At 46.7% G+C, this 15,132-nt stretch overlaps 1 protein-coding gene across 1 annotated transcript in view; it reads left to right on the top strand.

Annotated features, from left to right (window-relative positions):
- TTLL9 (tubulin tyrosine ligase like 9) overlaps positions 1-13,163 on the top strand; it is a 47,150-nt gene extending 33,987 nt beyond the window's left edge. Inside the window, exons 8-12 of the mRNA XM_068524270.1 lie at positions 4,648-4,706; positions 5,500-5,696; positions 7,766-7,879; positions 9,069-9,193; positions 13,087-13,163. Of these exons, the coding sequence (XP_068380371.1) occupies positions 4,648-4,706; positions 5,500-5,696; positions 7,766-7,879; positions 9,069-9,193; positions 13,087-13,163 (572 nt within the window). The remainder of the gene's footprint in view (positions 1-4,647; positions 4,707-5,499; positions 5,697-7,765; positions 7,880-9,068; positions 9,194-13,086) is intronic.
- Positions 13,164-15,132: the final 1,969 nt, after the last annotated feature.

The following is a 15,132-nucleotide window of genomic DNA, read 5'->3' as shown; positions in this document are numbered from 1 at the left end:
TTTTTAAGGACTATTTTTTAGAGCAGTTTTAGGTTCATAGCAAAATTGAGAGGAGGGTACAGAGATTTCCCATATACCCCCTGCCCCACACATGCATAACCTCCCCCATTATCAACACCACTCACCAGAGTGGTACATTTGCTACAACTGATGAACCTATGTTGACACATCATAATCACCCAAAGTCCATAGTTTACATTAAGGTTGTACATTCTATGGGTTTGGACAAATGTATAATGATATGTATCCATCATATTGTGTCACACAGAGTAATTTCACTGCCCTAAAAATCCTCTGTGCACTGCCTTTTCATTTTCTTCATAATGTCCTTTGAAACACAAAAGTTTCTAATTTTGATGAAGTCCAATTTATCTACTTTTTCTATTGCCACCTGTGCCTTTTTTTTTTTTAATCTCAATGTAATTTTTTTTTACATCTTTATTGGAGTATAATTGCTTTACAATGCTGTGTTAGTTTCTGCTGTACAACAAAGTGAATCAGCTATATGTATACATATATCCCCATATCCCCTCCCTCTGGAGCCTCCCTCCCATCCTCCCTATCCCACCCCTCTAGGTGGTCACAAAGCACCGAGCTGATCTCCCTGTGCTATGCAGCTGCTTCCCACTAGCCATCCATTTTGCACTTAGTAGTGTATATTTGTCAGTGTTACTGTCTCACTTCATCCCAGCTTCCCCTTCTCCCCCTGTGTCCTCAAGTCCATTCTCTACATCTGCATCTTTATTCCTGCACTGCCACTAGGTTCATCAGTACCGTTTTTTTAGATTCCATATATGTGCGTTAGCATATGGTATTTTTTTTTCTCTTTCTGACTTACTTCACTCTGTATGACAGACTCTAGGTCCATCCACCTCATTACAAATAACTCAATTTCGTTCCTTTTTATGGCTGAGTAATATTCCCTTGTATATATATGCCACATCTTCTTTAACCATTCATCTGTCAATGGACACTTAGGTTGCTTCCATGTCCCAGCTATTGTATAAATAGTGCTGCAATGAATATTGTGGTACATGTATCTTTTTGACTTATGGTTTTCTCAGGGTATATGCCCACTAGTAGGATTGCTGGGTCATATAGTAGTTCTATTTTTAGTTTTTTAAGGAACCTCCATACTCTTCTCCATAGTGGCTGTATCAGTTTACATTCCCATCAACAGTGCCAGAGGGTTCCCTTTTCTCCACACCCTCTCCAGCATTTATTGTTTGTAGATTTTTTGATGATGGCCATTCTGACCGGTGTGAGGTGATACCTCATCGTAGTTTTGATTTGCATTTCTCTAATGATTAGTGATGTTGAGCATGTTTTCATGTGTTTGTTGACCATCTGTATACCTTCTTTGGAGAAATGTCTATTTAGGTCTTCTGCCCATTTTTGATTGGGTTGTTTGTTTTTTTGATATTGAGCTGCATGAGCTGCTTGTATATTTTGAAGATTAATCCTTTGTCAGTTGCTTCGTTTGCAAATATTTTCTCCCATTCTGAGGGTTGTCTTTTTGTCTTGTTTATGGTTTCCTTTGCTGTGCAAAAGCTTTTAAGTGTCATTAGGTCCCATTTGTTTATTTTTGTTTTTATTTCCATTACTCTAGGAGGTGGGTTAAAAAGGATCTTGCTGTGATTTATGTCGTAGAGTGTTCTGCCTATGTTCTCCTCTAAGAGTTTTATAGTGTCTGGCCTTACATTTAGGTCTTAAATCCATTTTGAGTTTATTTTTTTGTATGGTGCTAGGAAGTGTTCTAATTTCATTCTTTTACATGTAGCTGTCCAGTTTTCCCAGCACCACTTACTGAAGAGGCTGTCTTTTCTCCATTGTATATTCTTGTCTCCTTTGTCAAAGATAAGGTGACCGTAGGTGCATGGGTTTATCTCTGGGCTTTCTATCCTGTTCCATTGATCTATATTTCTGTTTTTGTGCCAGTACCATACTGTCTTGATTACTGTAGCTTTGTAGTATAGTCTGAAGTCAGGGAGTCTGATTCCTCCACCTCTGTTTTTCTTTCTCAAGATTGCTTTGGCTATTCATGGTCTTTTGTGTTTCCATACAAATTGTAAAATTTCTTGTTCTAGTTCTGTGAAAAATGCCATTGGTAATTTGATAGGGATTGCACTGAATCTGTAGATTGCTTTGGGTCGTGTAGTCATTTTCACAATGTTGATTCTCCCAATCCAAGAACATGGTATATCTCTCTATCTGTTTGTATTGTCTTTCATTTCTTTCATCAGTGTCTTATAGTTTTCTGCATTCAGGTCTTTTGCCTCCTTAGGTAGGTTTATTCCTAGGTATTTTATTCTTTTAGTTGCAATGATAAATGGGAGTATTTCCTTAATTTCTCTTTCTGATTTTTCGTTTTTAGTGTATAGGAATGCAAGAGATTTCTGTGCATTAATTTTGTATCCTGCTACTTTACCAAATTCATTGATTATCTGTAGTAGTTTTCTGGTGGCATCTTTAGGATTTTCTATGTGTAGTATCATGTCATCTGCAAACAGTGAGTTTTACTTCTTCTTTTCCAATTTGGATTCCTTTTATTTCTTTTTCTTCTCTGATTGCTGTGGCTAAAACTTCCAAAATGATGTTGAATATTAGTGGTGAGAGTGGACAACCTTGTCTTGTTCCTGATCTTAGAGGAAATGCTTTCAGTTTTTCACCATTGAGAATGATGGCTGTGGGTTTGTCATATATGGCTTTTATTATGTTGAGGTAGGTTCCCTGTATGCCCACTTTCTGGAGAATTTTTTAGTCATAAATCAGTGTTGAATTTTGTCAAAAGCTTTTTCTGCATGTATTTCACCTGTGTTTTTGTTGTCACAGCTAAAAAGCTCTGCCTAACCCAAGGTTGCAATGACTTATTCCTAAATGTTATTCTAAGAGCTTTATAGTTTTTGCTCTTATATTTAGGTCTGTGGTCCATTTGGAGTTAATTTTTGTCTATGGTATGAGGAAGGGGTCTAACTTTATTCTTTCACATGTGGATATTCAGGCATCCCGACCCCATTTGTTGGAAAGACTTTGCTTTCCCCCACTTAATTGCCTTGGCACCCTTTTCGAAAATCAATTGACCAAAAATGTAAGGGCTCTCTTCCTTTTAGTGGTTTGTTATGTGCTTATTCTTTTGAAATTAAGGCAGAAAATCTCTCAGACAAATGTGGAAAAAAAAAAAATCTTTGAAAAGCCCTAAAGAAGACATTCTAGGAAAAATGGTGCTACAGAGAATAACCACCTTCTCTGGAGAGGCTGAAGCCCTGTCCAATATGCCACAGACATGGAGAAACATACATGTTAGGGGAATTAGACTTGGGTCAGTGACCTAGAGCCTCTACCTCCACATCTGTGAAATGTCCCAATGTTACCAACCAGGGTTCTTGGCCTCCTCAATCAATAGAAATTGATCAGAGGCCAGAGAAGAAATTCAGCCAAGACTTTATTGGGGCCCCTGCTGCAGCAGTGGGGAGCAAGAACAAGTAACAAGTTCCCCTACTGGCTTGTTCACCAGGGTGGGGGGGAGCTGGTTCCTTATATGGGATGAGGGTAGGGGTGTGTCCAGGGGTCGGGCCAGAAGGGTTGCTTAGGTGGTTTGCCCGCCCCTTTGGTGGTGGTGGTGTGTAGGGGGCATGTGCAATACCCTGCTTTTGCTCCCGACCCTCTGCTTTTCCTCCTGGCTCTTCAGAAGTGGCAGTTGGGCTTTTTGGTCTCTTTGTATATTGTTGTCCATAACTTGCCCCAACTGCACATGCATGCAGTTACTTTTAGTCCCTTGTAGTTTCTTTGTATCCAGGTGCAAGCACTGCAGCAAAAGGTCTCAGCCTGTCTCACCAACAAGTCCAAGTGAAAGTTATGTCTTGTCACTACACAAGGTTTTGGGGATCCATCCTACTTAGCTATGTGGAGGAGGATGTTGAGAAGGGGGTATTCTGAGTGGCTGCCAACCTCTCTGAGCCTCGAAGGTCTCTTCTGTGAGATGGGAATGATTTGGGGAATACATGAGCTGAAGTGTGTGGACATGCTCTGTAAGCTGCAAAGTGCTGCCGATGTTACTGGTGGTGACGATGGTAATGATACCGAAAGGCAGACTCTCAGGGCTGGAACTTCAAAGGTGACCAACTTGACCCCGTCCCAGTGCTGGGTCACTTCTCTGATATTCCTACAAAGTGGCCACCCAGCCTGAACCCCTCTAGTGACAGAGAGCTCAGAATGTCCTGAGATGGCTGTTCTGTGCTTGGTCTTTCTACATGTTAGAAAGTGTTCTCTCCTCTTGAGTGGAACAATCCTAATCTAATATCAGCCACACCAGGCACTGTAAGAGGTGCTTCTACACAGCATCTTAACTGATTTTTCAGATAACCCTGTGAGGTCAATATACTACTACACACCCCCATTTAATAGGTGGGGAAACAGGCTCAGAGAGGTTAAGTGACTTGCTCAGGGGCCCACAGCCAGTAAAGATAGATGCAGGCATAATTTGAACCCGAGCCCATCTGACTGCAAAGCACGTGACCTCTGGGCTGTTTGGTAGCCTTCCCCCATCAATTCCCAAGCAAGGGTCTCAGTTTGGTCCCTGGGGGCTACATGGCGCAGGGCTCAGCACCTTCTTGTCCGCACTGGCCCTTGACCACTAATCTCTGCCAGACGTTCACCTCACCAATGTCGCCGTGCAAAAGATGTCTCCCGACTACCACCCAAAGAAGGTGAGGAACCTGGGCTTCTGCCCTCCAGGTATGGCCTCTGGGACTGGGCTGGGGTGAGGAGGAAGGATGCCAAGGAGCCCAAGAGAGTTCTCCAGCGAGGTCAGGTCACCCTTCCCGTTTGCAGGGCCCAGGGCAAGAGTACAAATGGAGGCCCACACATCATGTGTCTAAATATGTAAGAGTTACAAATCAAACGAACACACCCTTTAACAAAATGTGCTGTATCCTCCTACCTTGACAGATATACTCCTATCATTTATCTATCTATCTATCATCTACCATCTATCTATCTAATAACCTGCAAGGCCAGGTTCATATTTAGAACACTCAGACTTCTCAGAGTTAAAAGCCAGAACAGAAGAACACAGGAAGAGCTGGTCCCCAGCTCCCCATCACCCCGAGGGGGCTTCCTGCAAACACACACACACACACACACACACCCAAAACAGCAAGCTGTTGGTGACTCCCTGGGCCTTGGGGTGCACACATGGTCAGGGCAGTCTGTCTGCATGAGGGCAGGCCCAGGGAGGAAGCTGGCACAGGGCATTTGGTCAGGGACTTCTGGGGTGGTGGATAGCAGGCTGTGCTCTAGAAAGAGAGGCACAGGCTCTTGGGTGTGTAGAATCTTCGCCCCTCAAGGAGGGAAACACTTGGGGTTCTCCTAATCACAGGATTCAGGGCTGGGCCCCTCTCGTTCAAGCCTAGGGGCTGTGCTGATGGTAAATGATGGTCTGGACGGGCCAGGTCTGGGTTGACTGAGGCTCCCTCTCCCAACCCGGCGGCGGGGTCCCAGGGCTGCAAGTGGATGCTGCAGCGCTTCCGGCAGTATCTGGCGTCCAAGCACGGGCCCGAGGCAGTGGAGACGCTCTTCAGTGACATGGACAACATCTTCATCAGAAGCCTGCAGAGCGTGCAGAAGGTGATCATCAGCGACAAGCACTGCTTCGAGCTGTATGGCTATGACATCCTCATAGACCAGGACCTCAAGCCGTAAGTGGATGGGCTCACGGCCCGGAGAGCCTGGAGGGATGTTTTACACACTCTGCAACCAGACTGCCCGGGTTTGAGCTCAGCTCTGCCACTGCCTAGTGGGGCACACTTTCTTTTTCTGTGCCTCAGCTTGCCTGTCTATAAAATGGTCACTGTGGGACTTCCCTGGCGGTCCAGCGGTTAAGACTCTGTGCTTCCACTGCAGGGGGCACGGGCTTGATCTCTGGTCGGGGAGCTAAGATCTTGCATGCCGCGCGGTGCGGCCAAAAAAAATTAAAAAATAAAATAAAATGGTCGCTGTGCCTATAAGATTGTTATGAGGAAGAAGTGAGGTACTGAGCCCCATGCCTGGCACTGAGGCCTTTCCTGAGCATCTGCTGAGTCAGCGATCCTCCCCTCCTATCAGGCAAGAAGCTTCCCCTCTGTTAGTCCTGGTGCTTTGAGGATGCAAAGTGCCATGTAAGGGAATACTGTTACCATGTCGATCCCTGCCAGGAATTTTGTGCCCTCCCAGTGCCCACGAGGAGGTTGAGCTGATGAGAAGAACAAACCTGAACTATCAGGGAACACAGTAATGGTCCTCATGTGATACAACAGGGCACAGAAGCCCAGTGGGGTTGTTGAGGCAGCTTGAGGTCATGCAGTAAGCCAAGGGCCGAGCCAGGCCCAGGGTCCATGTTCCTGGGCTGAGCTGCTCCCACAGCACTGTGGTTCCTGGACCCAACCCCCTGCCCAGGGTCACTGTATAGCTGTTGAGGGGCTTTCTGAGCCAGGAGTAGGAGCCCTAGAGCAAGACCTAAGTCGGGCCCAAGTTCAAGAGAAACAGGGGCCGGGCACCAGCGGGTCTCTCTCCCTTGCCCCCAGGGATGCAAGATGTGCTATGGGCATTAAAGTGGACACCGAAAGGGGAAACAAGCTTGGCAGGAGGCAGAAGATAGTGGAAAGGGGGCCCTAGTCTCCCACTGACCTGCTGGGTGAGCCCTCCCCTCTCTGTGCCCCAGATTCCTGTCTGTAAAATGACAGGGTTGCACAAAACAAGCGGTTGCAGGCTGGCGGCCCTTGGGCTGCTTTTGGCTTGCAGACACTTTGAGTTTGGCCTTCAAAATGTTTTTTCATTTGGTTGATTTTCATTGACAGTCTCCAATAACTGGAAGATGTTTACACAAAACTTTGGATTTTTTTGGCTTTTCTGGAAGAGTCAGAGGATCTTGCAATTCTGGGTTCGCATTCCCGCAGGGCGACGCTCTCCTAGGGCCTCCATAGCCACCCCTTTAGACGTGGAATGCTCTTTCCGGCTCACCACAGTCCCTACCCCTCCCTGCTACTCCCCACCCCCTGACATGTCAGGCTGGTTACCATTTATGGGCAAAGTTTCACTAGGAAAGGAGTTTTTCTTGTACTCACAGCTCTTTTGAAAGAAGGAAAAGCGATAACAAGCATGAGGGCAGCAAAATCATTCTTACCCCCACCAACTTGCTTCATATAAGTCACCACCTGGACCCTGTGGGGATTGCCCAAGTTTGTGACAGTTGTTTTCAAAAGTTTTGTGCTCCCCTGATGGCGCAGTGGTTAAGAATCCGCCTGCCAATGCAGGGGACACGGGTTCGAGCCCTGGTCCGGGAAGATCCCACATGCCGCGGAGCAGCTAAGCCCATGCGCCACAACTACTGAGCCTGCGCTCTAGAACCCGCGAGCCACAACTACCGAGCCTGCGTGCCACAACTACTGAAGCCTGTGCGCCTAGAGCCCGTGCTCCGCAACAAGAGAAGCCACCACAATGAGAAACCCGCGCACCGCAACGAAGAGTAGCTCCCGCTCGCTGCAACTAGAGAAAGCCTGCACGCAGCAACGAAGACCCAACGCAGCCAAAGATAAATAAATTAATTAATTAAATAAATTTTAAAAAAAAGTTTTAGCCCCTGAAACCTTTCTTCAAATGAAAATGTGGAGAGAGCAACCCTGGTTGAATTGAGGGTGAGACCCAGGCACCCCATCTAGCCTCTCAGTGAAATTCCAGGGGCCTCAGGGACCAGGTAAACTTAAGATTCTCTACTCCCCTCCCTCCCCAGGTGGCTCCTGGAGGTCAATGCATCCCCATCACTGACAGCCAGCAGCCAGGAAGACTATGAGCTCAAGACCTGCCTCCTGGAAGACACCCTGCACGTCGTGGACATGGAGGCCAGGTGAGGGAGAGCAACCTTGCTCACGCATCCCTGTACCTGACAATCAGGGTTCCCACCGAGGAGGATAGAGAACTCAGAACCTTGGGACTTGAGAGGCCCACAGAGATGGCTCTGTCACCCCCGCCCCACCATTCTACAGATGGAGAAACTGCAGTGTCCACACACAGTCAGATCCTGGCCCAGGGACTCAGCCCTGTCCCAGCAGAGCAGGCCAACTACAGCTTTCTGAGATTTGGTCCAGCAGGATTTCCTCAATATTTCCTGACTGTGGGACCCTGAACCACTCACTTCACCGCTCTGAGCCTCAGTTTTCTCATCTGTAAAATGGGAGATTTCATATCTATCTACCTCTCAGGTTAGATTAATTTACCAAGATAATTTATTATAACGTGTCTAACTCACAGAAGGTGCTCAGTAAGAGGCTATTTATTGATATAACGATGTGTATATAATAGAAAGATCCAGAGTTTGACTTCAGGAATGGCTCAGGCAGTGTTGGCTGGTTTGTCTGTTCTCACTCCCTCTGTCTCATCTCTTTCCTCCGTATTAGCTTTTCCCCAATTATTCCAGCAAAAGTTTGAGGGCTGACTTTCATTGCTCATTGGTGGGGATTGAGTTGCATGCCCATCCCGGAACCAATCACTGTGACTCTGATTGACCTGGCCTAGGTATTGTGCCCACCTCCCAGGGGGTGGGGTTAACCCCACCTGAGCCATGAGAGTGAGAGAGGGAGGCATGGTTTTCAAAAGAAAAGCCCAGGTACCCACAGGCTAAAAAAAGGTGAAATGTATGCTGAGCAGGCAGAACCTCAGGTGTCCACTATATCCCCCATCACTTATTCATTCAACAAACATTTGAGCCCCTACTATGTGCTAGGCCTTGTGCCAAACACTGGGGACACAATAAAGGACACGACAGGCCTAGTCCCTGCCTTCATGGAGTCTGTGATCTGGGAAGAATAGGTGCATGTTACTGGGGGCAAGTGTGGAAGCCTGGGGACAAATGGGGGATGACCCCTCTGAGGCCTGTGTGGGTGCCTGGGAAACGGCCAGTGAATGGATGGACAAAAGAAGGTACTCTGACAGGGTGGGCACCAGTCGGGTGCAGGGAACGGTCAGGGACTTGGCTTGAGTCTTAGGGCCCTACCAGGTGCACCTTCATTAACCCTTTTTGTCTCCTGCCTGTCCAGACTCACGGGAAGGGAGAAGCGAGTGGGAGGCTTCGACCTCATGTGGAACGATGGCCCTGTCAGCAGAGAAGATGGGGCTCATGACCTGTCAGGGATGGGGAACTTTGTGACCAACACGCACCTTGGTATGTGGGGCCAGGTGGGGAGTGGGCACCAGGGATGAGTCATGGGAAGTGCCAAGTAGTCTAAGAGACAGCTTGCCACAGTGGTTAGACTGTTTTAATTTGATCTACAATTCACCAGCTGTGTGACCTTGGGCAAGGGACTTAACCTCTCTGTTCCTCATCTGTAAAACAGAGATTAAATAGTTTCTGTCTTAATATATGCCTAGAATACTGTGGGGCACGTAGTGAGAGATATTATTAATCTGTCACGAGGTGGATTTCAAAAGGCTTAAGTGGCACCCAAACAAAAAGCACGATATGTTGTTAAGAGAAATTAAGGACTTCAGGGCTTGACTTTAAATTTGGTTTTTCAAAAGTGAAAAATTTCCCTGACTATAAAAATTATTCACACTCATTGTAGAATATTTGAAAATTAAAGAAGAAAATGAAAAATAAAACATCCAAACGTAACCATCTTTAACGATCTGGTGTATTTCCATCCAGTTTTTCAAAAATGCATATATTCATACTTTTTCTTTTACAAAATTGGCATTGGGCTGGAGCTTTGAGTCTAACTTTCCCACGTAGCGTTTTTCATCTCATTCAATAATAAGAGCCTCTCTTTTGGAAACATTCTATGGCCAGGTCCAGACTAACTATTTTACATACGTTATCTCATTTAATTTTTAGGCAGCTTTTATTATTTTACAGATGAGGAAATGGCCTCCAGATGTTACATCATTTGCTGATGGTCTTGGTTATAAGTGGTGAGCGGGGACTTGAACCCCAGTCTGTCTGACTCCAAAACACGAATGCTTGGCTGCTAGTTCTTGTCCCGTAGCACAATTAAAACCAAAATTACCATAGGCTGTAAAACATCCCCAAATTTATGAAATCAATTTCAAATAATTGAGCATTTGGCATGATTCCAGTTTTTCACTTTTATAAATAACCCTGTGAGAACATCCTCTCACATAAAGCTCAGCTGAAACTCTGGCTGTTTCATTAGGACAGCTTGCTAGGAATAGAATTACTGGGTCAAAAGGATGGACTTATTACAGTCAAATTGCTTTCTTGGAAATATTACACAAATTTGCCAGTTCTGAATTTAAAACAACAACAAAAAACCTTTGCCAACTTCATAGGTAAAAATATTGACTTGTTTTCTGTGCATTCCATTGATTATGGGTGGGGTTTCAGATTTAAAATTTGCATTTCTTCTTTTGTAAGCTGTCCATACTCTATTTTTCAATGGGCTTACATTTTTCTAAATTTGCAAAGGCCTTGGATATTAATATATTGAGGATATTATCCCTCTGTCAAACTTATTGTAAACATTTTCCTGAGTTTGTCATTTTGCTTTTTAAATTTTGTTTGCGGCATTTTTTTTTTCTCTTTTTTGATGAAAAGAAGTTTTAAGCATCTTTTAGAGTTTGGTATGATTTAGGATTGGGTTTGGCTGCAAACACTAACAAGCCAACTAATAGTTATACAGATAGGAACCGATTTATCTTGAGCCACAGGAAGTCATGGGGTAGGCCGTACACAAGAGCTGCACAAGGACCCAGCTCTTTCCTCTTTCTGCTTTGCCACTCTCAGCATGTTGCCTTGATGCTCATGCTTGTTGCCTCATGGCTACAAAACGGCTGCTCCAACTCCAGACACCGTGTCCTTGTCTCAGGCAGGAAGAGACAGGAAGGCCCAAGGGCCAAAGCCTTTCTTTCAAGCTTTGACTCTTTATTCCAAAAGGGAAGCCCTCCCAGCAACCTCTGCTGACTTCTCACCCACTAGAACTGGGTCACATGGCACCTCAGCCGCAAGGAAGCCTGGGAAGTCAAGTAGTTTGCCTTGAGGAAAGCAAAGGAGAGAAGGTTTGTGAATGGTTTTCCCACAGCAGACCCCTAGTGCCTGCCCATGGTGTTGTTAGAGGATGACTATACAATGCTTTCAAGTTGTGCAGACAATCACCTGGGAATCTTGTTAAAATGCAGTTACAATTCAGTAGGTCTGGAACAGGGGGCTAAGAGTCTGCATACCTAACAAGCTACTGTTGTGTAACAAACCCTCCTAAAACCTCGCAGCTTAAAACAACTGTCTTATTTGCTTATGATTCTTCAGGTGTCGCCCGGGGTCTCTCACAGGGCTGCAGGCACCTAGCAGATTTGCTGAGACGTGATGGTCTAGGATAGCCTCATTCACATGTGTGGTGGTTGAGACTGACTGTCAACAGCCTCTCTTTCCAGGTGGCCACTCATCCTCCAGCAGCCTGCCCCAGGTTCTTCACATGGTAGTCTCAGGGTTCCAAAAGGGCAAGAGAAGACGTAGTGAAGTCTTTTGAGGCCTAGGCTCAGAAATCCCACAATGTCATTCCGCCACAATCCATTAGCCAAAGCCAGTCCAGCCCAGTTTCAGGGGACAAGGAGATAGACCCCACTTCTTGATGGGAGGAGCGGCACAGTCACTTTGCAGAGAGGTGCTTATAGGACTGGGAGGATCATTGCAGCCGCCTTTGCTAGCAATCCACCTCAGATATCAATGCTGCTGGTTCCTGGACCCTGTTTGAGTAGCAAAGATTCAGAACAGTGGTTCTCCACCTTGGCTGAACATCGGAATCATGTGGGAGAATTAAAAAATACTGATGCCTGTTGGAGATAAATACCTCTGGACGTCAGTATTTTTCAAAGCTCCCAGATAAGTCTAAAGCACAGCTTAGGTTGAGAGCCAGTGCTTCAGAAGTCTCCAGTTGAGTGTCTGGGTGGGTGGTTTTGAAGACAGGAGGAGCTGGCTGGGGGTGGAAGAGTACTGATGAAATGAGTTAGGGATGTGTTGAGATCTGGTGAAAAGATAAACAGATAACTCAGAGATGAGTCTAGAACTCCAAGAAGAGATTTGCACTGGACACAAAGGTTTGAGAATTATGAATGAGCCAATTATAGTTAAAGCTAAGGTTCCATGGAACTCACTTTGGAAAACCCTGGGGATGCATTTAGTGGACTCTCGGCTCAGTGAAGCCTTGATGGCTGGTGAGTGCCTAGGAGGCAGGGATGGGGCTCTGGGGTGCTGAGAAGATGGCAGACACCTCCAGGTCAGTAGTTGTGCCCATGGGGATTGTCAGTCAGCCACCATTCGTGAGTGCCATCAGTGTGCCTGGCACAAGATCAAATGACCACGGAGTTGCCTCAAGGATCAGCTTTGAGCGCAAAAGGAAGGGAACACTGTGAACGTGCGGAGGTCACGTCAGCCTCTCAGCATGGACTGCCTGGGACATTTTCATGAGTAGGGGCCACTTGTGGGGAAGAGCCATCTCTTAGATGAAAGTGCCTGACACATGGGGTTGGATAAGGGAAGAAAGCTAACATTTAACCAATTAGGTACCAGGCACTGTGCCAGCTTTAAGTGCATTTTCAGAGCAAAGCCAGAAGGTAAGGCAATGTGGGGTAGTGGTTAAGAGCTGGGCCTCTGGAGCTTGATAGCCTGGGTTCAGCCCTCAGTCCTGCTTATTGTGTGATTTGGAGTAAACTACTTAACCTCTCCGAGCCTCAGTTTTCTCTTGTACACGTTATTCCCGTGAAAGCTCAACAAGTCAGTCCACATTCTAGACCTGAAGCAGTCCCTGGTCTGAGGTAAGCCCTCAGTGAATATTACCTTCTTTTGATGATCCTTACATTCACCCCATAAAGCAGGTATCCTGGTTTACAGATGAGAAAACAGATGCTCAAAGAGGTAAATGACCTGCCTAAGGGCCATGACAGTCAGGAGGGGAGCCAGGATGCAAACCATAGGCCATCCGTGGTTGCATGGCTCCTGCTGTCCCCTCTTCCCGCAGGTAGTGGGAGCACAGGCCCCTCCACTCCCCCTAAATCCCCCTCTACTTGGGACAGCCCATCCCAGGCAACACTCCACTTCCCTTCCAGGCTGCGTCAATGATCGGAAAAAACAGCTGAGGCAGCTGTTCCGCTCCCTTCAAGGCCAGAGGAAAACTCCCAACTAATCCCCAGCGCAGAGGAGAGCGACCCGGGGAGGTGCCACACCAGTCCTCTCCCTGCTCCCAGTTTCCAGCACAGCAGCACCTCAGTGCACTCACCCCCCCCCCCCCGCCCTCCCCCTCCCTCCGGCCTGGCAGCTGCTTTGCTAGCCTGGCACCCTCACCCCACCCTGGGCATCTCTGCACCAGGAGAGCCAATCCCCAGGACTGGACAGACTTTAACCTTGACGGATCGGCTGTCTTGGCGGTCAGGCCCGAAGAGGACAAATGCAGCAAGTTCTGCTACGCCAGAGATCACATCTAATAAAGGATCACAGTCCTTATTCGGGCTCCAGGCTTGGCTCAGGGGATGCTGTCGGCTGCAGCCAAATCTTCCTGGCTTTGACCCTTTGATGTCTCTCAGGGCATCAGTGTTGAAAAGATCCTCCAGGAGCAAGGGTTCAGGGTTTATGGAACTTAAGCTGTGTTTGCAAAGCAAGCAGTTACTAGATTGAGTTTACTGGGGGTCTGGGGAAGGACTGAGCCTTATATACATCTTGCCCTCCTTACAATACCCTGACTGCATGTCAGGGAACCCATGGACAAGGTAAGGATCAGGAAGGCAGATCCTACTTAGAGACAGTCTCTGCAAAGGTGCACTTAACGAAGTCAGATGGGTGACCTAGGTGCCTCTCTGAGCCTTCCTGTTTGAGGTTGGGAGCTGAGCTTTTTAGACCAGAAAGCCTTGGGCTGGCAGGCAGAGATGGCTTGCGGAGTTGGGCACAAGTAAGAATGTCTGCATTTTCCACATTCCTATGCCTCCTCTAGGTTGAAGAGAAGTTGCAACAAGAGTGGGCTGGTGGCTAATTGCTCCAGGGCGACCTACCAAGGGACCCTAGTCAGCTCCCTCTATCAATCACTCTCCCCCCTTCAGGACAGTTCTTTTGGTTGCAAGAATCTGACTGTGGAGGGAAAGGAAGGGAAGGGGAGGGGTGGGGAGGGGAGGGCTTTTGAAAGGAAAATACTGGGAAATCTGAGTGAATCAGCCAGCCTTGGGAAGGCCTGAAGCCAGGCCATTCTGGGCCTCCTGCCTCCAGAGCGTGGGGACTTCCCTCATCCCTGTGACTGGGGCAAGCCCAGACAACCCTAGGCATGGATTCCACGTCTTTCCAGGAGAAGGAATCTGATTGGCTCTTCTTTGGCCTAGCATCCACCCTCAGCCAGACAGGCAGTGGCAATGTTCAGACAGACCAACTGTGAGCCAGGCAGTCATACCAGACAGTACGAACCAAAGTCATACCAGACAGTATCAACCAAAGGGAACATGTCCTTCCCTTGCACCCTGTGCCCCACCATGCAGTTTCTATTCCAAAGGAACCACATAATTGTTTGCACACAAATTATGAGCTTATTAGACACCTGTCCTTGCTTCTCACTTTAATGTATCTTGGAGCTTGTTTCAAATCAGTGCTCAGAGCTTCTTCATTCTTGATTACAGCTGTATAGTATTCCACTATTTGGAGTTATCAATTTCTTTAATCTACTGTGGACATTTAGTTTCCAATTCCACCTCCCTACTTCTTAGGGCCATTATGGGGAAACCCCAGCAATTTCTACTAAGAAAACTCAAGAGGATGCAAAATCATAGGTCTGGGCCAAATTTGACTTATGTAAAGTGTTTTGTTGGCCAACACCCAAGCTGTAAAAAATTTTCTGAATTAGCAGTATTTAAAAAACAGAGGATTCAACCTAAAAATCTAAAATTCTAGATTATCTTGAAGAAAACACAGGATCTGGCCATGCCAGCCTGATTCCCCATATAACCTGGTTGGAACCAAATGGAGTGCCCTCTCCATCCTGCCATCTTCTGTTGTTATTGCCTATCTAATCCTGACATCATTTCAAGGAGGAACCACTGCCCCTTCATAGATGGTATCCTAAAGGAGTGGCATGCCCTCAATTAAGGACTGAATGAGGTGAAGACTAGAAGCTGCTA

This window comes from Eschrichtius robustus, chromosome 16 (genome assembly GCF_028021215.1).
Source record: "Eschrichtius robustus isolate mEscRob2 chromosome 16, mEscRob2.pri, whole genome shotgun sequence".
Classification (NCBI taxonomy): Eukaryota; Metazoa; Chordata; class Mammalia; order Artiodactyla; family Eschrichtiidae; genus Eschrichtius; species Eschrichtius robustus.
This window is presented reverse-complemented; position numbering and strand designations above follow the sequence as displayed.